The 26,333-nt window shown below is 46.9% G+C and overlaps 1 protein-coding gene across 4 annotated transcripts in view; it reads left to right on the plus strand.

The window, feature by feature from the left end:
* LOC147449149 (protein MLN51 homolog) overlaps positions 1-25,916 on the plus strand; it is a 76,379-nt gene extending 50,463 nt beyond the window's left edge. For 3 of the 4 annotated variants that reach the window (XM_086521716.1, XM_086521712.1, XM_086521713.1), the window contains exons 3-11: positions 217-322; positions 22,861-23,063; positions 23,148-24,013; positions 24,113-24,230; positions 24,327-24,461; positions 24,531-24,595; positions 24,999-25,029; positions 25,120-25,380; positions 25,549-25,916. In XM_086521716.1, the coding sequence (XP_086377842.1) occupies positions 217-322; positions 22,861-23,063; positions 23,148-24,013; positions 24,113-24,230; positions 24,327-24,461; positions 24,531-24,595; positions 24,999-25,029; positions 25,120-25,156 (1,561 nt within the window). In that variant the 3' untranslated portion in view covers positions 25,157-25,380; positions 25,549-25,916. Of the gene's footprint in view, positions 1-216; positions 323-22,860; positions 23,064-23,147; positions 24,014-24,112; positions 24,231-24,326; positions 24,462-24,530; positions 24,596-24,998; positions 25,030-25,119; positions 25,381-25,548 lie in introns of those variants that run through there. The other variant, XM_086521714.1, reaches the window with a different exon arrangement.
* The last annotated feature ends 417 nt before the right edge of the window (positions 25,917-26,333 follow it).

Below are 26,333 nucleotides of genomic sequence, written 5' to 3' on the forward strand. Positions count from 1 at the left end.
TAAAATGAAGGGATATCTTTTTGATCAACCTTGCCATGTGTAGGTGACTATCTTAGCTCGTCCTCTTCAATTTTTTTCAGCACTCGCTGGTTGTAATGGAAGAAACTTACATAATCTGATTTGAAACTAACACCTTGTTCTTCTTCAGGTTTTTACACGCTAATTGAAGCTCTTAATCAATGTGTTTTTTTTTGCATCTGTATGCTATGCCAATAGGCGAAGTGCTGGAGGGAGAAAGCTTTGGGAAGCTAAGGATGAGAAGCCTTGGGTACATGACCGATTTGAAGAATTAAAACTCCATGATGAAGGTTTCCCTGCACAGGTGTTACTATTTCTCTCAGTCTTGTAATGACTTAGATACTTATTTTTTTTGCTAGTTGTTGACCAATTGACATCGGCTTTGCTTATTTTTTCTTGTTTTAACCCAAATTCTAGGTGTCCATTAACTATGGACATCTCTTAAACCTGAGTGTGGCTTCTAAGTTACCATGGAATGTTGATACTGCTGTTAAACACTCGGTCCTGTCAATGTCAAATGGTTGACTTTGGCTGTTCTATAGACTATTACATTTCTTAGGAAGGAATTCCAGAGTATGGCTTTCAAAATACGACAGCACGTCCATATTCCTGAGTATGGCTGAAACCGGCCCGTAGGGCGGTAGGTGTTGGCTTTCACCCGAAGTTCTTTACTTTAAGCACACACACAGAGCACTTTGCAAAGGAGACCTGTAACGGGAATTAACACTTAATCACACACATGGCTCGGAAGCTAGAATGCTCCGAGCAGACGCCGACAACCTGTAGGCCCCAAAATTGGCGCCCCTTTCGGTATTTCTTTATTCTTTAGGAGGGTAAATTACAAGGTAAGGTCCTGGGAATCCTTCACGTGTATCCACCTAGATACCATTCGATTTGGCCAAATTTCGGCAGCATAACAGCCCCAAAACTTGCGCGAAACCAATTCCCCTGCTGGAACTCGCTTGCACTGTCGTATACCCTCTGATTCCTGTCCAAAAACAGTAAATTCAGCATGCTGTATTTACTGGTTTTTGCCCTGTTTTCAGCCCCAAACAGTCCCCTAACTGTCCTCTGCCAGTGGGGCACGATTCCCAATGGTCCTGGCGTCCGTACGGCTGAAAAACAGTGAATTTACAGCGCATACACAGCGCTGATTTTGCACCTGTACGGTGAGGTTATGACCCTCACCAGTGCCTGCTTTGGAGCAGCAGTTAGCTACCCCTGTTCCTGCTCAAGGAGGCTCTTGCCTCAGCACAAAAGCATGAACCCACACAACTGTACATCAGTCAAATGAGTAGCCCTCTTGTGGGGCATCACATAACTGCACGTAGGGGAGAGAGAGAGCCGTGTGTAGTGTGCAGGGCATCACTCCTAGCACCACATTGTACATGAGAGGGAAAGGAAGCACTCCATAGCTCTTAACCTGTGACAAAAACTGAAATGAGGCCTCTCCCAGCTTAAAAATCAGCGCCCATTTTTTTGCAAGAGGAAAGTTTACGAAAATGTGACACTTGGCGCATTTTCAAGCATTTTCCCGTTTCGGGTTCGCCGCTTAAAAATATCCTGATCGGTTGCCCAGTTGACTTCACGGCAGAGTTATAAAATGTTCCCCTAGTCATACCGGAGGTAATGACGTGAACACATTTCATGGCCCAAAATAGCAGTTCCCTAAATTTTAGGAGATGCTTCCGTTGGGCTCCCACTAGTCTTCTGACCATCTATCCTCATTGGGACTGCATCCAAAAGTGCAATGTGGCCCAACTGTCGGATACTTTTTGTTGGTAGTCCCACCTTGACTTTACGCCTTAATTGAGTTCACTTCCTAGTATCCACCAACTTGCTAAGTGCGATGGGGGGACCTATATGATCTTGCTCTGAGCCTAGACATCCTCTTACCATATGAATTCCAGTGCCGACCACTTCCCGTCTGCGGGTGAATCTATCGTTCACATTGGCCATACAATGTCCGACCGTTTGCTACTTCAAAAAGAGGGTCTTAAACAAATAAAATAAACCCCATTGGAAAGAAACCAACAACCAAGGTTAGCAGTTGCCACATCTCTGTGACATGGTTAATAACTGCCACGTCCTCGTGACAATGGCTTTGATTGTGGCTTCTAATCTACCATGGAATGTTGATACTGCTGTTAAACACTCGATCCTGTCAATGTCAAATGGTTGAATTTGGGTGTTCTATCGACTATTGCATTTCTTAGGAGGGAATTCCCTAGTATGGCTTTCAAGTTACCACAGCAAGTTGATATTGCTGCCAAAATGGTCAGTCCTCTCAATTTCAGATGGTTGACTGGCGGTTTGTCATTTATAGAAACTCCTGATTCTTTTTCAGATTTAATGCTGTTTCTGAAAGGCTCACTTAATGTTCGTAAAATAGGCATGCACTTCCTAGGCTTGTGAACACCGGCAAGCCACTGGCAAGGTGGTGAAATCACTACGACAATCACCAAACTGAACCAAAACAGCAAACACTTGAACTTGAAAGAGAGAACAACAGATTGTAGAAGTGGTGGATTTTCACTCCTATAAGAATTGGCTTTAAGTCAGGTGCCCCATTCGGTACGTCTTTATATATTCATAGTCACAAAGTACAACTTCTGGGAAGTTGCTTTGCAGATACCGGATCTGCCAAAGAGAACCCCGAAGGCACATATTTAAAGGGCCCCAACGTTTCAGACTCGAAACGTGTCACCCTCGAAACATGGTGTTTCACCCTTGGCCAAGGTGTCATTGATATGTTTGACCAAATGCCATGTATATTTGGAGTTATGTATGCACAAAATATGTGTTTACAGTGCAATGGATATGTGCACACATTTTTGCTTAATACTAAGAAAGATATACGATACAATTAGATATCAATGTCTATTACAATTTAACACAACTCTCCTCTCACATGTGATGTGAGAGAGAGAGAGAGAGAGAGAGAGAGAGAGAGAGAGAGAGAGAGAGAGAGAGAGAGAGAGAGAGAGAGAGAGAGAGAGAGAGAGAGAGAGAGAGATGAAATGAAATGTTATATTAACGTCTTCAAAAGGCCAAAGTGACCTATGAGACCTAAAAGTTACAATGTGGTGGATCTGATACAAAGTCCGAGTAACAAAAGTAACAAAATGAAATGAAAATGACAATGACAATATGACAAAATGACTAAATGACTACTATGGAATCCTAAACTCCAAGGTGTGAACTAATCAGCTAGCTGGGATAGCTAAAATCACAAGAGATCCAGCATCGGTCGCTGGCGGATCTCATCAATCTCCTCCATGGTCATTAGTTTGACCGGGTGTGGTGCATGTCGGGCCAAAGTGATCCGAATCCTCTGATGCAGCCTCCGTCGGTGCTGTGTAGTCCTCCGTAGTCGCGGGCGTCTGGATCTCCCCAGCTCGGTCGCCCAGTCGATCAGTGTGCCTCTGGCGTGAGGCGGCGAGCTCTGCTGTGGTAGTAACTCCTCCGGGTGTCCAGTGTCTGGTCTAAAGAAGTCTGTGATCTGTCTCTGATGCTGGCTAGCCTCTCCTCTCATCAGGCTCTCTCTGTGTCTGCGCAGCTCGAGCAAAAACAAACCCAAGCATCTCCAATCCTCGTACCGCATGACTCTGGAGAGTGGTCCAAAGCCCTCTCTGAACAAGCAGTGGAAGCGGCCTCGTATCTCGTAATAGACGGGGCAGTGGCATGTGTAGTGCAACTCTGTCTCAGGCTCTATGTCACATAGGGGGCATGTCCTGGCCTCTGCTGGTACTCCGCTGTATCTCCCAGTCTCGATCAGCAGCTGGTGTGAAGATGTGCGTATCTGGCCAATAGCACATCGTACCCCATGAGACAAGTGGGTGTCCATGTACCTGGGCCTCGTCACAAAACCGTCCTCCGTAAGCTGGAGAAGATGCTCTCTGTAGAAAGCCATCTTCGTGCCCTGCTCCTGTGCTGGCTGTATCCATGTCCTCCTCGTGTCTAGCTGAGTCAGGTCCTGGCGGATGAGCCTGGTGATCTCGGACTGTGTAAGAGTCAGAGAGGGTGCATCCAATGAGTACTGGAAAGGAGGCAATCTGTCTATGCTGAACCCATGTGCCTGAAACCATGATGTCATCTCCCCATACAAGCATGTTGTATCTCCCTGCATGGCTAACTGTCGAGAGGACTCAAGTGCAAGGCGGGCATATCTGTCTCTAGGAAGTTCCCACACGCGGTGTATGAAGGAGACAGATCTGGTGAGCGCCTCAACCACTAGTGGGGGGGCAGCTAGCTCTGCTCGGACAATGGCACGTGGTACTGAAGCCTTGGCTCTAATGAGCCGCGAGATCATAGAGCCCAGAGGCTTCTCCATGTCCCCCCATCCATCAGTGCGGCCTGTCCTCCCGTGATGATCCAATGAAGGTCCCCAAATCTCAGCTCCATAAAGCAATGCAGAAGCCACCAAAGTGTCAAAGAGCCAGAGCTTCGTCCGAGGCTCCTGAAACTGAACCTGTGAACACATCCTTTCCAATCTACCCAGTGCTACCTGGGCTCTGGTCAATGTAGTCTCTGCTGCCCTCCTCTGAGAGAGAGAGAGAGAGAGAGAGAGAGAGAGAGAGAACCCTAGAGAGAGAGAGAACCCTAGACTGCCCGTCGCAAACCCTAATCAAAACCCTAATTGTACCATTTGCAGCCGCACCTTCGCGCAGCCCTCCCTGTCCACCCTGCCTCCCCTCGTGCTGTCAAGCCCTGCCCTCACGCTGTTGTTTTGCTTCACAAACTGCGCGCTCCTCTCTTTTCTGCCTGCGAGAGGAGTTGGAGAGCCTGTTCCGCCCCTCTTCAGCTTCACCTTGCCCCTATTTGAGCCGCCCTAACCCTATTTCCGCCTCCCAATCTTACTCCGCTGCCTCCTCTAGTGCCGCTCGCCTAACACCTGCAGGAACCTGCTGCTGTTAGATGCTCTGATTTGCCGGAGCTGCTCCTGCCTGACACACACACACTATCACATTGCTACTGTTCGACGCTCTGATTTTCTATGAAAATCAAGAGCAGCTGCTCCTGCTTAACCCTTACCCTCTCATTACTGTGGAGTTGTACAACAACTCTTCTTCCGCCTAACACCTTCACATACACTTGCATAAACTCCCAAAACACATTCATGATTCACCCTCACACGGGACTCCCGCAACTCACATCGGAGGGGAAGGGTCAAGTTTTAGCGCTTTTTATTTCAGAAGATTTACAGTGCAATGTTGGTGATCGCATTGAGGTTCTCTCGAAGAGGGGCCTCTTGCTTTGGGTCAAATTGATTTTCCTGCATCTGTGGTACGAGGATTTACATTAGCTGCTTTTGAGAATAGATGTCAAGTCCCAATGCCTTCAATAAAAATAGCTTTTCCAAAGCTGCCTGCATAGTTTTGGTTGCCAGACATGTTGAGGCAAATGGGTTCTATCTTCGGCATACCATTCATGCATTCAATGCAGATCCGGACGTCTGTGTCATCTAGAAAGGTGGTTACTACCCCTTCCACAGTCTTTCCAATTATCATCACTTTTGAGTGGAAAGGGGTGCTACCCTCGCAGAGGATTGTGGTTACGGCCCAAGGGCAGATCGAACCAGTGTCTTAGATGTCATGAGATGGTGAGGGATTTCCCTAGAGGGCTATAGCAGAGGCAACCCTCACAGCCACAGTAGACCTAGCAGAGTTTGCACAACACAACAGCAGGGCCCTACGCGGAGTTAGCAGATAGCTATATTTACCACCTGATTAGAGTATCTTTATCCCTAGATGTATCTTGTGGTTTGATTTGGGATTTTCCCCCATGATCTCCTTCTCTACCTTTCAAGGTTTTTCCGATTTTCTTGTATATGGACCTATAGTCGATTTTATGTAATGCAAAGGGTCAAAACCCCACTTTGAGAGAGAGAGAGAGAGAGAGAGAGAGAGAGAGAGAGAGAGTTTGGTCCCCCTTTTTTTTAACCCTCTATGACAAGTGTATATGATAAATGCATGTGATGTATACATGAAAGAGAGCAAGAGAGGAAGCAAAGAAGCAATAATATTTGTTAAGTGGAGACACGTGCTATGTTAACCTTGAAATTTCATATACATAATAAATACATAAAATCTTAATTAGCAAATTCTCCCAAAGAGAAAAATCTTTTCAGTCGTTTCACTTGTTTCGGTCTTTTCATGGCGAAGTGTTTCACCCGTTTCTTGTTTCAAGCCTTTTGAAACACATTTCGCGGTGACTACAACGCAACGGGCACCACGTCCCAACTCAAAACAAATTGGAACAAACGTTTAGCACTTCAAAATGATTGAATAGAACGAAAGAGAGAATCCACACAAGACACGGAGGGGTGGAGTTCTACTCCCAGACTGCAATGGCCCCAAACGATGGTGCCCCTTACGATATTTCTTTTTATTGCTTCAATAGGGTACAACTCTGTGGCTCTGCTATGCTTCTCAACGTAGTAGAAATGCCAGAGAGAGAGCCCACAACAGATGTTTAAAGGCTCTAAGCCCATCCAAAAGCAGTTACATGAAAAGTAGTAGGTCTGAAAGCAACTGGTTCAAAAGCTAGCGCCCCATGGTCTGGTCCATACAGCGTTGCCACATCATGAGGTTTCCACAATATACGGGCCGTTTGTACAACTTTGTCACTAACTGTTGACATGTCAAGCCACTGAAGAACGGAGCCAACGTGTAGATCCCGGCTGAGGGGCCTAAACCCTGAGAAGAAGCAGAAGAAGATGAAGTCCTACCAGCTTATGGGACCCCGTCCGATGGGGCCCAAGGGACCTAAAGGCATTAAAACTAAAGCGGGACCAACACACACACACACACACACAAAGCGTAGAAGCTGATGACGTGGCAGACTTGTATGAAAGACCCATAAATTATGCTAGACTACTAACGTGGCAACGTCTATGGAATTTCCGAATTTTGCGTTGACATGATGACGTGGTAGCAGTACAGATTTTTGTGTTTTGTACTGATAGGTAATGACGTGGTAGTGTACGGAATTCTTTGTTTTGTGCTGGCAGCTATTGGGCAAGATGCTTTTGGACCAGATGCTTTTGAGTTTGAAGCTTTTCATATAACTGCTTTTATAGGCCAAGGGCCTTTAAATATGTGCCATGGGCTCATTCTCTGGCACGTTGCTGGGTGAAGGTGCAGAACGTGGAGTACCAGCTTGTACCGAGTTCAAGCAATATAAAGAAAATTGAAATATCGAAAGGGGCGCCAAGGTTTGGAGCCAGTGCTCTCTTGGGGTGGACCTCTGCCACTCCCCGTCTCATGTGTCGTGCATCTCTTTCAGTTAAATTGTTATTTGAAGTGCTTAAAGTTGTTTAGTCTGTTCTTTGCCGTTGACACGTGGTGTCCATCTCCGTGATTACCGGTCCTACAAAAGAGCAGACAGAGCAAAGCAGAGGCTACTAAATTTTATTTGAAGTATCTTCGGGTCCCGACCCTCGACTTACTAGCCACTCCCACCCTTACTTCATTGCGCATCGGGCACGCTCCCGTCTTCACCGCTCTGTCTTACAGGGCATAAGCCATAAAGAACCAAAGACGTGGCATTCATGGATTTAGCAGAATATTTGTAGTTCTAGACGAGCTTCACGACATTCTTTCGCGGCATCCTCAGCAGATTCTTCCTATGTTGCAAAGTTTTCAACAATTTTTGAATTACATGTTACCCCCTCTGATACCTCAGGTGGTACCTCCTCCTTCGGCACTAGAAAGTACGAGAGCTTCCAACCAGCAACTTCCCAGCCGTCTGTTCCGATCAGGGGAGTCTTCAGGAATATGGTGCAGCCATCTGACCCTGATCTAGTGCAACCGCCTTTGCCACCGCCGTTGCCCACACCTCCCCCATCACCACCGCCACCAGGCTACAATGGTTGGAGCCCATATGGATACCCTTATTATCCGTACCCGGGATATGCGGCTAACCAACCCTATGATTCCAAGGATGGCGGCACGACAATCAAATTTTTCACTTTTTTCGAGGTGAAAGATTGAAAGAAAAGCGTTGTAGTTCGTACAACAACTATGCTTTGGGGAACTATACATAAGAATCCAAGATTTCTTGAGTAGCAGGATTTCTTAAAGATAATGCTATACAATGGTGGAGTTCAATTGTGACACAGCCGCATGCGCCAAGGACCTGGCACGCTTTCAAGACAGTATTTGCACGCAGTTATATGACTTCTATGTTTGAAGTCCGGATCTTGGCAGAATGGGGCAATTTCACAATGCTTGCCACAGAGACCATGGACGACTATGACCAAAGGTTTCTCGATGTATACCTTCCGGTATCCTTCTTTAGGTTCGTTCCCTTGGCCTTAAGGCCCAATGTGAGTGATACACCATTGGACTACCATCACCATTGCAAGAATATTGTCTCTTCAAGCAAGTCTCTACCATGCAAGAGCTTATGGACCATGCTGCGGTCGGCTTCAAACTGATGAAGGGAAAGCTAGAGTTTACCAAAGAAGAACCTCCAACCACTAACCACAACTCTCGGCAACAACGAACAAATTCTCGAGAGTCTCGTGAAAATCAACGACAAAGGCCTCGTTTGACGCCTCAACGACGAGACACCTTACTACAAGAAGGCGGATGTTTTGAATGCTTTCAAACAGGGCATAACCATTCTAGTTGTCCCCATCGCATTGATAGACTAGCGGAGCCAACGTCCGCACCAACGGTCGACAAAACCCCAACGCCACCTCCAACTGGTATTGGACTAGTCCCTGATGTCTATGGCATATGCCTTGAGAGTGCAAATGAATTGTGTCAAGCATATGGCAAAGTCAATGGCTTTAAAGCCCTTATTTTCTTTGACCCCGGAGCTACAGAGAACGTCATCCATCCAGAATTCTTGAAGCGGATGCACTTTGATTATGATGCAGAGGGTGGAGAAATTGAAGCCGAGCTAGCCACGGGGCAAACTCAGAGAGTGGTACCGCTCATAGGTGCTCTTCCAATGACTATCCAAGATTATCATGAAAAAGCCGATTTCCACATTATGAAGTTGGGCAATTGCGACGTTCTCTTGGGCATGCCTTGGCATCACCACAATGATGCGACTCTCCAGGCTCAGAGCCAAACCATCACTGTGATGCAGAAGGGCAAGCCAGTCAGTCGTATGCTTAATTCTGAAAATGCTAGATGTCTTGCTGGAAATCTGCTACTGCGGCAGTACTGCGGGGCTGATCTGCAACCGCCGAGTCGTGCAAGGGCTGAGAATGCAAAACGCTGGCTGATCTGGGCTGGAATCGCAAAACGCTGGCTGTCTTAGCTGAAAACTGAAAACGCCAGGCTAATCTACTGCTGGTTGATCGATGCGGCGAGGATCTGCTACAGGATGTGGTGGATCCGCGAAGCTAAGGGCTGAAAACTGAAAACTGAAAACGCTGGTGGCTGTGGGCTGAAAACACTGAATTGCTGATGCTGAAAATGCTGGGCTGAACTGCTGAGAAAACGCTGGGAGGGCCTGTGCATCTAATGCTTGTGTTCTCCTTCTGTCATCAGCTCTTTCTTTGGCGCCTGAGCCTTGCTTATATAGCCTACAATTGCTGGGTCGAGCAGCCTTCCCAACATCCCACGATTTCATAAATAATAAAGTCAAAAGGTCACTTGTAGCATAAATGACTATAAGAGGTGTTTCACACGCGAGGTTGGAAACTGGAAACATGTGGTGGAAAATGCTCATGCTAGGTACTGTCTCATGATGCAATTAGAGGGTATGCAGCTACTCTAACTGCCTGGATATGCACAGCGTGCGCACTGGCTCACAAGGTTGCCATAACACTTCCTAGGCTTCCTCTCTCTATCACTGCTCCCCTATTGAGGGATGAGCTCTGTGGCCGGCTGAAGTGTAGGCGTGCCATCCTGTATCACAATCATCTTGTTGACTGAAGCCATCTCAAATCGAAGTGCTAGGCCCGTAAGGGTGGACCAGGTAGCAGCACCCCAAGTGTACTGTCGGGCCGAAGAAATTGCAAGCATGAGTCACCTGCTGTGCCATGGGATAGTCCCGCAGACAATGTCGTTGGGTCTCAAGTGAATGGTCACAAGTTGCACATGCTGCTGAGAGGCCACTATATACCAGCCAACTCCCAACTGCAGTAGCTTTGTGTGCCACTAACCACTGAAACAAGGTCACTCTTCTCGGCTATCTGCTGTCCCACAACCGCTCCCAAAATCCTGCCAAAAACTCTGCCGTGAGACCCTCCTCCTGCCATCAATTCATTTCATCTCTCTCTCTCTCTCTCTCTTCAAATTGAAGTGTTTGCTATTGTGATTCACCATCTGTTCTTAACGTACAGAAAGGTTCCTAGAATTGCATTCCGCTTAGCATCTCTCTCTCAGGTGTGATCGGATCTGCGTTGTCCCCTGCTCACGCTCCCCCAGCTGCCCACGCCCCTCGTGCTGTCCCACCTGTTGCTAATTAGACTATTTTCTTATTTTTAATGATTAATTTTTTTTTAGGATATTTTATTGTGTGCACTAAGAACTGTTAAAAGATTGTAGCTACAGGAACTGCCATCAAGAACGGACAACTCTGATGTGTCATTTGATGGGTGACGGTAAACATCGAGAAGGAGTTTCCGTAAGTTCGGTGGAAAGGGCCGGGTTACGAGTGCCCTTGATGCGTCACATGATGGGTGACGGGTGCATCAGTAAGGGGGCATCCCGTAGGCTAAGGAGGAAATCCGAACTGAGTAAGAAAATACGCGTAAGAACGCATGCACAAGAATAAAGATGGGTTCAATGAAGCTTTTTACGAAAAGCAGGAACATTCGCGGGAAGGCAGATGCTTTCCCGCGAAAAATCTGTGTCTGCATTGCATCTGTGCCGTGTTCAGCACCCGGGGACGCCTAGAATGTGTCCGTGTAGCATTGATTTCATTAACTAAGTGAGTTTTTAAAGTTTGAACAGGTTCACACTTTATTTTATTAAGTGGCCGGTCACTTTTTAAGTGACCAGGCCTTTATTAATAAAATAAAGCAAGCAAGGCTCTTATTAAAAAAAAAAGCCAACGCTAAAACTTACGCAGGGGGCTGAAATCTGCGATTTCTCTCCTCTCTCTAGAAAGCGCCAGCTACAACGATTTTCTCTCTCCTCTCTCTAGAAAGCGCTAGGCTCTGCTTTTTGGGCCTCTATTCCTGCCGGGTGCCAGGGCTTATAAAAGGACAGCCAGCGTTCAGTTTCTCAGCAAGCCGGAAGCAGCAGAAAGCACTAGCGCTGGGATTCTGGAGCAGAGGCTGGCGACGGAATTTGCAAGTGTTCGCATGACGACTGAGCACGGAGGTCGATTCTCCGAGCAAGGAGCGACAGGTATAAGGTGTTGATACGCATTGAGAATTGTTGCCTTGTGTGGTTTGTTTTGCAGGAATCTCCCGTCTTACGGGAAGGCCCTACACGGGATGTACGGCTTCACGCCTAAGTCCCTTACGAAAAAGTACGGCTTCGCGCCTAAGTCCCTTACGGGAAGGAACGGCCGTGTGCCCAAGCCCTTTACGGGAAAGCACGACCTACGGGTCTAAGATTACAGAACGGAGGGGTTTCCTCGGGTTCTCGTGCTTGTATAAGAATTCTCCCTGAATAAAAGAATACTCTTAACGGGGGGGGACCAGCCCATCTTGTGGTCCCCAATACTGTGTCGATCTTCTCCCTTCTCTCATGTTTGCAAAGTATTATAATTCTCAGATTTTCTAAGTGCTCGTGTACGCTCCCGTTTTGTGACAGTGGTATCAGAGCTCGGATTCCTCTCTTTCTCTGCAAAGAAGGACGATTCCGGGAAGAACGGGAAGAACCATGTCGGGTCAAGGGAGAAGCGTTGAAGAGGAGCTTCAACAAGTGCAAGCTCAGCTTGCGGATTTGCAACAAATCTTACTGTTGCCAGACGTCCAAAAGCTCTTGGGCGGAATGAAGAAAACGAATGGAACTGATGCAGCCAAGCATCCAGACAACACTGTTGGCGTGAGACCACAGGAGGAAAGAGAAGAAGAACGTGCCGAGGTGCACAAAGGATCTTCGGATCGGAATGAACGGCCTACTTCAAGGAAAGGCGAGGAAAAAGCGCTCTCTCTGCTAGATGAGAGCAAGGACATCTCTATCTCATCTCCATCTTACTCTCCTGATTATACTTCTACTTCTCGATCATCTCGTCAGAAGAAGGAAGCCGCTACTACGGCCACTACCCTACATCAACCTAAAGATAAGCCTCGATTCAAGAAGCATGGTCGCAAGTCTCAACATCGCATGAGAGTCTTCAAATCGGGCGACAAGGACATCAAGTTCGAAACCTACAACGGACGGAGAGACATCTCCAAAGCACTGTCCTTCATCAGACAGTTTGAAGTCGCCTTTACCAATGGGCACTTCACAGAAAGATCCAAATTACGCCATGTGGGGATGCACCTCAAGGAAACGGCAAGTAATTGGTGGTTAGCCAAGATTCTGGAAGGTTCTCAGGCCAGAACTTGGGAGAGTTTCAAATCTGAATTTTATGAACAATTTCTTCCACCTGACTTCGAGCAGGACATACGGAAGGAATGGGACTGGCTTGCCCAGAAGGAACATGAAAGAGTATCGACCTATGTGGACAAGTATTGGTCGGTTCGGTAACTCCCTTCATGAAGATTGCCGACGAGGAAAAGAAACGAAAGTTCGAAGCGGGTCTCCAACCGCAGCTTCGAAAGAGTATGAAAGTGTATCCGCATGACACTCTTCAGAGGATGATGGAGTCAGCAATCATTGTTGAGGATTTGCACTCAACTAGGACGCCCAGAAAAATGGAGCATAGCACTTACAGTGCAAGACAAAGAGGGGTCTACGATGACCATGGGGGCCAAGGAAGAAAACGTCCTCCATCTAGGGACGATGATCATTCTAAGAAGCCAGAGGGCACTGGCAAGCGAACTAAGTATCTTTCTCCTACTCAACTTCAAACTTTCAGAGAGGAAGGAAGATGCTTCTACTGTGGCGAGAAAGGACATATGAAACCGGATTGCCCGCTAAAGCAGCAATGGCAAGAACAAGCCTCTACGAGGCAAGAGAAAGCAAGGGAGGAACCCGCACCGCCAAGCTCGAACTCAATTCCAGATGTTCAAGGAAACACAGAAACGGAGAAAGGGAAGCGTCAACTTCTAAAGGGCTGGGGGTCTTTGAACAACCAGCGAGTACTGATTCTTTATGATCCAGGATCCACGGATAACTTCATCTCCCTGGATATTGCGGAACGTTTGTGCCTCACACCGGCTCAGCTTGGCACATCGGTTACATCCGGATCGGCATTCGAGGGGTTGACAACCAATGCAACTCCTGTGCAAGGACAGCTCAATCTTCGGATTGGCGAGTACGAGGACCGCGAATCATTTTTGATGGCACCCATCGAGGGATGTGATATCATCTTGGGTATGCCATGGCACTTCCACATGACACCTATCCCCGATTATGTGGAAAAGACCCTCACTTTTGATCATGGGGGTAAGAAAATAAAGATTCATGCTGATGTAGGAGATTGGCAGTTGCCAATTGTAGTCATATCTCCATTAAGAAAGAAATGAAGAAGTGTGTTTCTGCTTACTTGATTTTTGCACGTGAGAAGGATAAAACTAGTGGGGATTCACTCTCCAGTCTGGAAATTAAGCGTTTTCAATTTATTGAAAAGTACAAAGATTGTTTCACAGAAACACTCCCTGATGAACTACCTCCGGTACGCCTGGAAGATCACCGCATAGATCTTATACCGGGTAGCTCGCCTCCCAATCAACCCCCTTATCGGGTGAGTCTTGCTTAGCAAGAGGAAATTTTGAAGCAAGTCAATGAGCTTCTAGAGAAAGGGTTAGTACAGCCAAGTGCTTCACCCTTCTGCTCTCCAGTTCTACTGGTGCAGAAGAAAGATGGCACGTTTTGAATGTGCATAGACTATAGGTCTTTAAACAAGATCACGGTCAAGAATCGCTTTCCGATCCCTCGGATTGATGATATACTTGATAAGTTGCAGGGTGCAAGTGTCTTTAGTCGCATAGACTTAAAGAGTGGGTATCATCAGATACGGATCGCCCCTGAGGATGTCCATAAGACTGCTTTCCGCACAACCTTTGGACTATATGAATTTTTGGTAATGCCTTTCGGCTTGACCAATGCTCCTGCGACGTTCAATCGCATGATGGACCGCATTTTCAGCCAGTATCGAGCTTTTACGAGAGTATTCTTTGACGACATACTCATCTTCTCTAAGTCAGAAGAGGAACACCGGAAGCACTTGGACCTAGTGTTTCAAGAATTGCGAAAGCATGAGTTGCACGTGAATGCAAAGAAGAGCGAGTTCTTTCTCTCAGAGATACACTATCTCGGCCATATAGTCTCTCACAATCAAGTGAGTATGGATCCTGCCAAGATCCGAGTGGTAGAAGATTGGCCTATTCTCACTACGGTACATGATGTACGTAGCTTCCTGGGATTATGTTCGTATTATCGAATGTTTCTCCGAGGATTTGCCCATGTAGCAGGACCACTTCATGATTTGACAAAGAAGAAGACTCCTTTCAAATGGGGATCGAGACAACAAGGAGCTTTTGATGGGCTCAAGTACTTGCTAAGCCATGGACCTATTTTGATAGTGCCTGACTTAAGGAAACCATTTGAGGTTCACTGCGATGCTTCAGGCGATTGCATCGCAGCAGTGTTAAACCAACAAGGCCATGCAGTGGCCTACGAAAGCAGACGGCTTAAGGATGCAGAGTTGCATGCATCAATCTACGAAAAGGAACTTACGGTTGTGATTCACGCCTTATCCAACTGGAAGCACTATCTTCTAGGAGCGGATTTTGTGATCAAGACTGATCACCAGAGTTTGCGGTATTTTCTTACGCAAAGGAAACTATCTGAGAAGCAGATGAGATGGGCAAACTTTTTGTCTATGTTTCACTTCCAGATCCTTCACACGGTTGGGAGTAAGAATGTGGTCGCGGATGCATTGTCTAGGCGGCCAAGGGTGAACGCTATCACTTCGGTGTATCATCAAGAATTAGAAGCACTACCGGATTTGTATCCGAATGATCCAGACTTCTCCACCGTTTGGGGAAAGCTACATCGTGGAGAGAATGAGTTTCCCTATTCCATTCGGGACGGTTATCTCTACCACCATCAGGCCATATGTGTGGCGGAACCATTAAGAAAGAAGATCATGGATGAAGCACACGCTTCGCCTTGTGCGGGTCATTGCGGTATTCTCCCTACAACCTTAGCAATGGAAAGATATTTCTTTTGGCTCTAGCCTTAGAGCAGACATTGATAAGTATGTCAGGGAATGCTTGGTTTGCCAAAAAGTGAAGTATGATCGGCATAAGACGCCTGGGTTGCTACAACCTTTGCCCTGTGCCTAATGAACCTTGGGAAAGTATTGCCATGGACTTCATCATGGACCTCCCTAGAACTCAGACTGGAAATGACGCGATCTGGACCATTGTGGACAGGTTTAGCAAGCAAGCACACTTTATACCAGTCAAGAAAACGATCAAAGCAGATCATATGGCTAGGGTCTTTCTAGCACAGATCTTTAAGCATCACGGGATGCCTAAGTCTATTGTGAGTGATCGAGATCCTCGCATGATAGGAAATTTTTGGCGTGCCTTGATGGATAATCTTGGTACAACGCTGAATTTTTCATGTGCCTACCATCCTCAAACGGACGGGCAAAGTGAGATAGCCAATTCCACAGTATTGGATATGTTAAAAGCTTATGTGTCAGACCGGCAATCTGACTGGGAGAAATATTTGCCTCTTGTCGAGTATGCGTATAACAATACCATACACTCATCGACAGGGAAAGCACCTTTTGAGATTCTCTATGGTAAACTAAGGATAAGATCTTTGCAGCAGATGAATTTGTCCGGGATTTGGACACCGCCTACGGGCAAGTTAGGAGAGCTATTCTACGCTCTCAGGAAAAGCATAAGAAAGCTGCAGACAAGCACAGGAGGAATCTCGACTTAACAGTCGGACAATTAGTCTTACTGAAGTTTGAGAAGGCAAGACTTAAGAAACAAGCGTCTCATAAGGGGAAAGTGGTAAAACTTTCTACCCGTTATTATGGGCCGTTTAAGATCACTGAGCGAGTGAATGATGTCACCTTCCGATTAGAGCTACCGCCTAATTGGAGGATCCATATTGCTTTCCATGTCAGTTTACTCCGGCCGTATGTGGGACCGCCTTTGAGCCAGCCTAGTGCTGAGGAACCTCCTGAGGTTGAGGAAACAGAAGAAATACTCCAACCGGAGCAGATAGTAAGTCATCAAGAGCGGTCTCTCAAATCCGGAAAGATAACACGGAAGTATTTGGTTAAGTTTAAGAACTATTCGAATCTAGATGCTCAGTGGATGACGCAGGAGGAATTAGCAGCTTATCCCGAGATACTGGAAGTATATGTCCAAGCACTACAGTTGAGGTCAACTGTTTAGAAGCCAGAGGGATGTTGCTAATTAGACTATTTTCTTAGATGCTTTGTGGATGACGCAGGAGGAATTAGCAGCTTATCCCGAGATACTGGAAGTATATGTCCAAGCACTACAGTTGAGGTCAACTGTTTAGAAGCCAGAGGGATGTTGCTAATTAGACTATTTTCTTATTTTTAATGATTATTTTTTTTTAAAGGATATTTTATTGTGTGCACTAAGAACTGTTAAAAGATTGTAGCTACAGGAACTGCCATCAAGAACGGACAACTCTGATGTGTCATTTGATGGGTGACGGTAAACATCGCGAAGGAGTTTCCGTAAGTTCGGTGGAAAGGGCCGGGTTACGAGTGCCCTTGATGCGTCACATGATGGGTGACGGGTGCATCAGTAAGGGGGCATCCCATAGGCTAAGGAGGAAATCCGAACTGAGTAAGAAAATACGCGTAAGAATGCAAGCACAAGAATAAAGATGGGTTCAATGAAGCTTTTTACGAAAAGCAGGAACAGTCGCGGGAAGGCAGATGCTTTCCCACGAGGAGTCTGTGTCTGCATTGCATCTGTGCCGTGTTCTACACCCGGGGACGCCTAGAATGTGTCCGTGTAGCATTGATTTCATTAACTAAGTGAGTTTTTAAAGTTTGAACAGGTTCACACTTTATTTTATTAAGTGGCCGGTCACTTTTTAAGTGACCAGGCCTTTATTAATAAAATAAAGCAAGCAAGGCTCTTATTAAAAAAAAAAGCCAGCGCTAAAACTTACGTAGGGGGCTGAAATCTGCAATTTCTCTCTCCTCTCTCTAAGCGCCAGCTACAACGATTTTCTCTCTCCTCTCTCTAGAAAGCGCTAGGCTCTGCTTTTTGGGCCTCTATTCCCGCCGGGTGCCAGGGCTTATAAAAGGACAGCCAGCGTTTTGTTTCTTAGCAAGCCGGAAGCAACAGAAAGCACTAGCGCTGGGATTATGGAGCAGAGGCTGGCGACGGAATTTGCAAGTGTTCGCGTGACGACTGAGTACGGAGGTCGATTCTCCGAGCAAGGAGCGACAGGTATAAGGTGTTGATACGCATTGAGAATTGTTGCCTTGTGTGGTTTGTTTTGCAGGATTCTCCCGTCCGTGTGCCCAAGCCCTTTACGGGAAAGCACAACCTACGGGTCTAAGATTACAGAACGGAGGGGTTTCCTCGGGTTCTCGTGCTTGTATAAGAATTCTCCCTGAATAAAAGAATACTCTTAACGGGGGGGGACCAGCCCATCTTTTGGTCCCCAATACTGTGTCAATCTTCTCCCTTCTCTCATGTTTGCAAAGTATTATAATTCTCAGATTTTCTAAGTGCTCGTGTATGCTCCCGTTTTGTGACACCACCTGCACAGCCCTGCCCCACGCGTTGTCCCTCCCACCCTCCACGCCCTCACGCTGCTCCTCCCCTGCCAGCTACGCCCTCGTGCTGCCCCCTGCTCGTGCTCCCCCAGCTGCCCACGCCACTCACGTTGTCCCACCTGCCCAGCAACCCCCCCCCCCCCCCCCCCCCCCCCCCCCCCAACCCACTCTCCACGCCCTCGCGTTGCGCCTCCGCTGCCATACCGTCCTCACGCTCCCCCACTCGCCCAACTACCCCCACTGCGACGTGCATTTTCTGCAGCCAGCCCCCCGTCGCCTCTGCACTTTGTTGCAGCTAGTCCTGTTGAATCTTCATTTCCTGTTTCTGCCTTGCATCCAGCAGCAGGGAATTTTTCTGGTACAGGTCCATCAATTTTCCAGCAGCAGGGAATTTGTAGAGATTTTTCAGAAATCTGCAGACAGAATTTCAGAAATACAAAAAATCCAAGGGATTTTTTTGGCAGATTCTGCAGAAATTGCAAGGATACGCAAAATGTATGCTTGATGCGGGGGACAATGTATGCATAGTGTGGATGCATATGTGCGCTTAGTGGCTCTTGTTTTCCGGACAGCGATTAAGCATGAGGAAGCTGAATGATAAAGCCGACCCCCTAGAGGATGCCATTCAAAAGTGCAAAGAGGAAATGACGGAGACCATTACCAAGATGAACCGCAATCTATTGGGCACAATAAAAATGCTCGAAGGACGCGTGTTGATCCAGGAAAGCAAGATCAATGCACTGGAGGATCGGGTGACGACTCAGGATGAAGAGATTGCATCACTCAAGAAAGATCTCACCGAAGCACGATCAAGAAACACACTGGAAGAGGGCGAATTGCAACCTTCAGTAATCGAAGAAATCAACACGATCAAGGAGCAAGTACGGGCCATCAAAGAGGGAGAAGAGCAACACAAAGAGATGACGACCTCTTGGGTGGATGTTCTTACAAAAACTCAGCAGAAGGTGGATCAAGCAGAGAAATGGATCGAGGTGGCCAAGAAAGGAAAAGGCAAGGAGATAACGTCCACGTCCACACCCACTATCATTAATCTGACACTAGAGGAGGAGCAAAGAAGACGTGTGCACGCTTTACATGTGAGAATTTACGGTCTTAAAGACAAAGACAATGTGGACGAAGAGGTAAAAGAACTCATGTCCTTGATGGGGGTTCATGAGCCGACGCACACAAGAGCCTGCAGAGTGGGTAAAAATGGAAGCAGTGGGTAAACCTCAAAAGAAAGGGCACTCATCCTCCGTTTTCCCTCCATGGGAGCGAAGAAGTCCTCCTTGAAGAAAAGGCCAACTCTTAAAGAGACGGGCATTTTTCTCGGGGATGATCTTACCCTCTCGTAGATCGCTCATATGCTGCAGGAGGTTTCACATGCTTCCCACACAGACATGGAGACAACACAATGGACTATGTCATGGCACAACCGAATCTCATCTCTAGTATCCAGGATCTCACAGTTGGGCCAAGAGCGGTTGGGGTGGCAGTGGATCATGCTCTTGTGTCGATGACCATCTCCTTCCAGTTCAGTGTAGCACACATACCACGGGTAGCAGCCCCTACTCACTACGCCTTCACACAGGAGACGGATTCTGTAAACATAGACGGGATCTACAGACTCCTATGCATTGAGGAACCAGGGCGACCTCTGGAGGAGCTTACTGCTATACTGACACAGACACTACATGATGCAGCAGCAGAGGCATACCCACACGCCCAGCTTGAGCAGAGACGCCGATTAGGGAGCATGCCTCAGAACAGCTGGTATAATGAGGAGTGCCGCCAGACTAGAGCTAGACTTCAGAGGGAGGTGCTTTTGGGGGACGTCACTCAAAGACAGTCACAGATCTTCTTCCGACGCCTGGTGCGGCGGAAGAAGAGGGCATTTTTGGCTCAACTAGAGCAGGATCTATACCAGCTATTTTTGAGTCAGGACTCGCGTGAGGCGTGGCGGCTCTTTCATGAGCAATCCCCCCCCCGCGGCCGCTACCTCCACAGAGACCTGGGGTCAGTACGCATCATCTTTGTACACAGTACTTGGACAGCCACCCCTTCTCGACCCCCGATCCATGCCCACACACATGTACTTTTTTCACCGATGAGATGGTGAAGAAATCCATTGACAGGATGAGGACTGGGAGAGCATATGATCATGATGGCTTAGTGGCTGAGCATTTCATGCATGCCAAAGATCTACTAGCAGAGCTTCTAGCAGTTATGTTTAATCGTGCCATGTGTGAGGGCTTGCCGGATACTTGGAGACTATCTACGATTGTACCTATCTTCAAGTCAGGAGACCCTATGGAGCCTGGGAATTATCGCACTATCATGATTGGACACACACTGGCACAGTTGTATGCATCATTCTTGAGCAGCAGTTGAGTAGATGGGCAGAGAGGGAAGGAATGCGTGCAGTTGGGCAGGTAGGGTTCAGGAGAGACTTCTCTACTCTTGATCATATCTTGACACTCAGGGCCATCATCGAGGAGGGCAGATCTCATGGGAGACGGATCTATTGTAGCTTTGTGGACTTCCGCAAAGCCTTTGACACAGTACCCAGAGCTAGATTGATGCACAAATTACAGGAGATGGGAGTACCCACAGAGCTCATTTGGGGGATCATGGCATTGGGCACCCCTGAGGGACTATCTACACCGGTTCACTCCACTATTGAGGTGAAGCAGGGCTGCCCGCTCTCTCCTACTCTATTCGGTATGTATGTGGATGAGGTTTCTGACTAGATTGAGAGCGATGGTGGAGGTGCACAACTGGCAGGGACATGGATTCCACTTTTGTTATATGCTGATGATATTGTGTTGATCTCCGAATCTCTGGAGGGGATGCAACGTCACTTGGATGCTTTGCATAGGTTTGCCCATGAAAGTGGTTTGTTTGTCAACCTTGGTAAAACCAAGGTTATGGTGTTTAATACCACCCCACAGTGGATCAGGAGGTCAGCACCTACATTCACATACGGCCAGGAGACTGTGGAGTACACAGATGCTTACACTTACCTTGGAGTGATTTTTAGCGGACCTGCATTCTCACTTAGGAGAGCAGCAGAGACCAGATTGACTAGAGCCCATGCAGCATTGGGTAGATTGGAGAGGATGTGTTCGTAGGTTCGGTTTCAGGAGCCTAGGACGAAGCTCTGGCTCTTTGACACTTTGGTGGCTTGTGCATTGCTCTATGGAGCTGAGATATGGGGACCTTCACTGGATCACCACGGGAGGTCGGGTAGCACTGATGGATGGGGGAACATGGAGAAACCTCTCGTCTCTATGATCTCGCGGCTCATTAGAGCCAAGGCACCAGTACCACGTGCCATTATCCGAGCAGAGCTAGCGGCCCCCCCATTAGTGGTTGAGGCGCTCACCAAATCAGTCTCCTTCATACACCGCATGTGGGAACTTCCTAGAGACAGATATGCTCGCATTGCACTTGAGTCCTCTCGACAGTTAGCCATGCATGGAGATACAACATGTTGGTATGGGGAGATGACATCATGGTTTCAGGCGCATGGGTTCAGCATAGACAGGTTGCCACCCTTCCAGTACTCATTGGATGCACCATCTCCCACTCTTAACACAGTCCGAGATCACCAGGCTCATCCGCCTAGACCTGACCCAGCTAGACACCAGGAGGACATGGATACCACCACCATAGGAGCTGGGCACGAAGATGGCTTTCTACAGAGAGCATCTTCTCCAACTTACGGAGGATGCCACTTGTCTCATGGGATACGATGTGCTATTGGGCAGTTACGCACATCGTCTCACCAGCTGCAGATTGAGACTGAGAGATACAGTGGAGTACCAGCAGAGGCTAGGATATGCCCCTTGTGTGACATGGAGCCTGAGACAGTTGCACTACACATGCCGCTGCCCCGTCTACTACGAGATACGAGGCCGCTTCCATTGCTTGTTCAGAGAGGGTTTTGGACCACTCTCCAGAGTTATGGGATACGAGGATCAGAGATGCCTGGGTTTGTTCTTGCTCAAGCTGCGTAGACACAGAGATTTGATGAGTGGAGAGGCTAGCCAGTCTTAGAGACGGATCACAGATTTCTTTAGAGCAGATAGGGGACAGCCGCAGGAGCCACCCCCGCAGCAGAGCTCCCTTTCGTCTCACACCAGAGGCACACTGATCCACCGAGCGATTGAGCTGGGGAAATCCAGGCGCCCATGACTGCGGAGGACTACACAGCATCGACGGAGGCTACATCAAAAGATTCGGAGCACTCTGGCCAGGCATGCACGACGCCCGGTCAGACTACTTACCATGGAGGAGATTGATGAGATCCGCCAACGACCGATGCTAGATCTCTTGTGATTTAGCTATCCCAGCAAGCCGCCCATTTTGCTTAGTCTAGGATCCCATAGTATTTTTTGTTTTGTTATGTTATTATTTTGTTACTCTAACTTTGTATCAGATCCACCACATTGTAACTTTCTGGTCTCATTGGTCACTTTGGCCTTTTGAAGACGTTAATATAACATTTCATTTCATCTCTCTCTCTCTCTCTCTCTCTCTCTCTCTCTCTCTCTCTCTCTCACCCCCGAAAGCTTATTACCCTCAAAAGCTTACTAGTCAACTGCTTTTAAAATAGACCGAAAAAGCATGTCCATACATGCTACTACGTCGGCCTGCTTTTTACGGTCGGTATCGCAGTGCAATTCTTGGTGGGATTTCCGGTGTGATTCCCGGTTGTACGGTTTTGTCTAGTTAGTGCCCCCCCTCCCCCTCTCTCTCTCTCTCTCAGTAGGCCCAGGTTTGCCACACCATCACTTTGCGACACCTCCTGCTTTGTGTGCGCTTTTTTATTTAGGAAGGGATCGCTCACCATTCTATTGTATTTAGTCATAATTATTATTTTGAGGTTGGAAGTACAGAAAAAGTTTTAGATTTGAGTGATTAAGTAATTATCCCGACTACTGACTATCTTAATTCTCTGACCAAAACTAAGAAGAAACAATCACCCTTTACTGTTTGGCCTTGATTACCTGTTAGGGTGGAAGAGGAAGGCGCGGAAGAGGTCGTGAAGGGCGAGTCCTGGCAAGAGGCAAGGATGGAGGGCATGCAAGAGGCAGAGAGAGAAGTTTTGATAATTCTCTTCGGTCGACTCGACGGCCACTTGGACGGGGGCGAGGTATAAGAAGGGCTAAAATGGATGACTATGAATTCAGGGAATCACGCTTTATGACCAACAAAGTGTAAGCGAGAGATGTTTTGTCTCCCACAGTACTAGTTGATGCAGGGTTCAGAATATTTTCTAATAAGCAATGTGCGTGTTTCAGTCCACCTTCATGGTCTCATGAAACCAAGGGTTCACCTTCACTAATGCAAAATTCAGCTTCCTCACAGCAAATAACGAAGCCCCAAGATGTTACATCAAAGAAGCTTACCATCAGCTCTGTCCTTAAAGTTTCTTCTCCGCCATTCTTTCCTACTGGAGCTGCTTTGCCCCCTTTATCAGGAATTGCAACAGGCACAAGCAAAAAATTGCAAGAAAAATTGATTGAAAGAAATGTGCAACAGGTAGGCAGAGTAGCAAATAGTTCTCGAGTTGGGATGGAGAGAGAAATGATGGGGTTTAATGCAGCTTCAACCATGAGACTGCCTTCAAATCCTGAAGCTAGTACAGGTTTGGCCCCTATGTCTACGAATGAAAATGCAGAGGCAGGGCTCCGCCGACGAGGTTCAAGTACTCTACAGCAGCAGTTATCTAAGGCGGAACCTGGAGCCATTACTCAGCAACAGCAAAGGATTGCAAGGGCAGAAGTGAGTGTATGCACGGTCGATCAGTCATTGCCTTCTCAACTGTCAAGCAGAGGAGCGCCTCCAGCAACTCAATCACTAAGAGTGCAATCAGTATCTGCGCCCTCTCCGCAAACTGGAAGATCAGCTCCTCTAGCAACTCAATCAATGAGAGTACAACCTGTGCAACCCCAGCAGCAGATGCAGGCAGTCAATCAAACTTACATTTCATCTGTGCAATCTATGCAGTCACAAGCCCTTGTATCCTTCCCAGGAAAGCCGGCCATGGACTTAAGGACTACCCCTACACCACTTGAAAGCAACTCAGGGAATGGTAGAGGTACGCAGGCTGGAAGGGGGTCTGTAGTCTATGGCAGTAGCTCGTTGACCAATGGTTTGCGAGGAGGTAAGCTCTTTCTTAGGCCCACAATCTCCTCTATCGTCTGTCTGAGGAATTCCGTTTACCAGCTTAAGCCTCACATGAATGGGTAATCTTGCCCTGTAGCTGTACAGTTTGCTGGCCAACCACAAGCAGGTCTTGGAGTCCCTGCAGTTGGTGTGTCTTTACCGGGATATGCAAATCAGCCGCAATTCAGTTTCTCAAATAGTTCAGAAGTGACATGGTTGGCTTAAGCCTTATCAGAATATCAGCAGCCTCGAGCTTTTTTCAGAATCTCTTACTCAATTACCTTGCTGACATTTTCTGAGTTATGTTGCAGGATACCCATCCTGGCAAGTGGGGCTTCTCTGGGTTCTAACTACAATCCTCCCTATCTAGCTGTCGATGGGGGTTCATCGGCTATGTACTATACACAGCAGACATCTCAAGCTTCTGCTTTCCGGACTTCTTTAGGGTAACAAAGCTTAAAATGTCTTGTGGTAGTTTAGTTACTAAGTTGCTCTGAATGGTTTCTTTTTTGAAGGGATCTGAATAGCTCAAAGATGGCTGCTGTCACTAGCAATCCCCTAAAGCCTCCCCAAAGGACAGGTTGTGAAGCTTCTTACATGCATATTGATCTTCTTTTAGTGCTAGGCTTCATTGTGGCCGAGTCTGCCCCCCTGCATCTTTAGGGTTATGACGGAAACTCAGTATACAGATCTTTGTATTGATGTACGCTTGTGTGTGTGTGTGTGTGTGTGTGTGTGTGGTGTGGGCGTGTGAGCATATATTGGTACCTGGTTCTACATCCACTAATGAGCACTGATGACGGTAGTAGGGATGTTGTAGTATATACAATGTATGTATGATGGAGCTGATGGTTATCCTGTCTTGTGGATGACAACCATGAGTCTGTACCTTGCACTGGGCTTATCCTAGATTTATCTAGGTCCCTTTTCTGAAATCTTTTGCAACGCAAAATGCTGATTTTATTTGCTGCTGTTTTTATCAGAATCTGATGATCCTGGTCAACAGCGAAGGAGGTGCGCCATCTACAATTCCTTGGCTGTTTTTGCTCCCAAAGGCCTAATTAGCAGGCTTCTTTCATCACATTTGTTTTGTGCTCTTTACAGATACTCTCAGATGACTTTTGGGGATGAAAGGAGATAGTTAATGCAATAGAGCCGCCAAAAAGTCATGCTCTTTTGTGGTGTTCTGGTTTGATGTGCGTTGGGTTGCAATTTATTGGAGCTGAATGGAACAGATTTTCCCTATGGTTCCTCTCTATTAGGCTGCCAATGTGTTTTGCTCTTCTGCACTGCTCTGTATGACGGGCCTTATCTGGTGGAGGCTTCATCCCGTTGTAAAGATAGCTCCCTCTGCTCATATTGTCGGTATGTTTGCTCAAAAGTTATTCCATTTCAATGAGTTTGTGCATGAAAAATTCTCATGTATCAGAAAGTGCATATTGTGATTGTCTAATGCTCATCTATCACAAAGTGCATGTTGTGATTGCATCATGTCGTTCAAATTGACTCTAACATTGATTTGGGTTTTTGCAGTCCTATATTTGAGTATATTTGGTGTGGAAAGTATGGGTTTGCTTTGAACAAAGCCCAATCCTCTCCGTCGATGTGGAACGATCAATTTATGTTTTGGAATTCCGGAGTGGAGGGCCAGCCTGCTTTTACTTATGTTTAAGCTGGGAGAGGAGATTTGTTAGATTGGTCCATGAGCTTCTTCAGTATAATGTAGCAATTGATTTCAATGATATCGATGCTGGATTGATGGGTACTGAGAAAATTATAGAACTCTGGCATGTAGATACTTTTATGTAACCTTTCTGCTATGGCATGACTAGTTTCAATATGGAAGATGTTTTATAATTAATTATCTGGGAACATAAATCCTCTAACCAATTGATCTGAAAGTGCTGTCAAATCAATGCATTTTACTCTGTAAGATTTCTTAAATGAGCAATAATTTGATTTACTCGCCTTTGTGTATAATGTTGGAGCATGGAATATCCACCTCTCCATGAAAAGGCTTCAAGATCAGGGATGTCCGTGTCGGAGAGGAATGGACAAAGCTCCACGAGGAAGAGGCGGATGTGATCCCCACCCTAGGGAGGATTCAAATAGGGTGAGCCATCTATTTCCCAACGAGTCCTACAGGTGTCCCGACATGTTAAGGCCTTTTTTAGAATCGCCCTTTGATAAAAATCGACCTTCAGCATACTGTGGTGAATAGGCAAGCCATTTTTGTAATCAAATTAGAAAGTGAAATGTGAAGGGTAGATAACCCTCATGAAAAGAGCTCTTGACAACATAGAGGGAAAAAAAACCCT

This window comes from Adiantum capillus-veneris, chromosome 10 (assembly GCF_014529385.1).
Source record: "Adiantum capillus-veneris isolate H3 chromosome 10, ASM1452938v2, whole genome shotgun sequence".
NCBI classification, from domain to species: Eukaryota; Viridiplantae; Streptophyta; class Polypodiopsida; order Polypodiales; family Pteridaceae; genus Adiantum; species Adiantum capillus-veneris.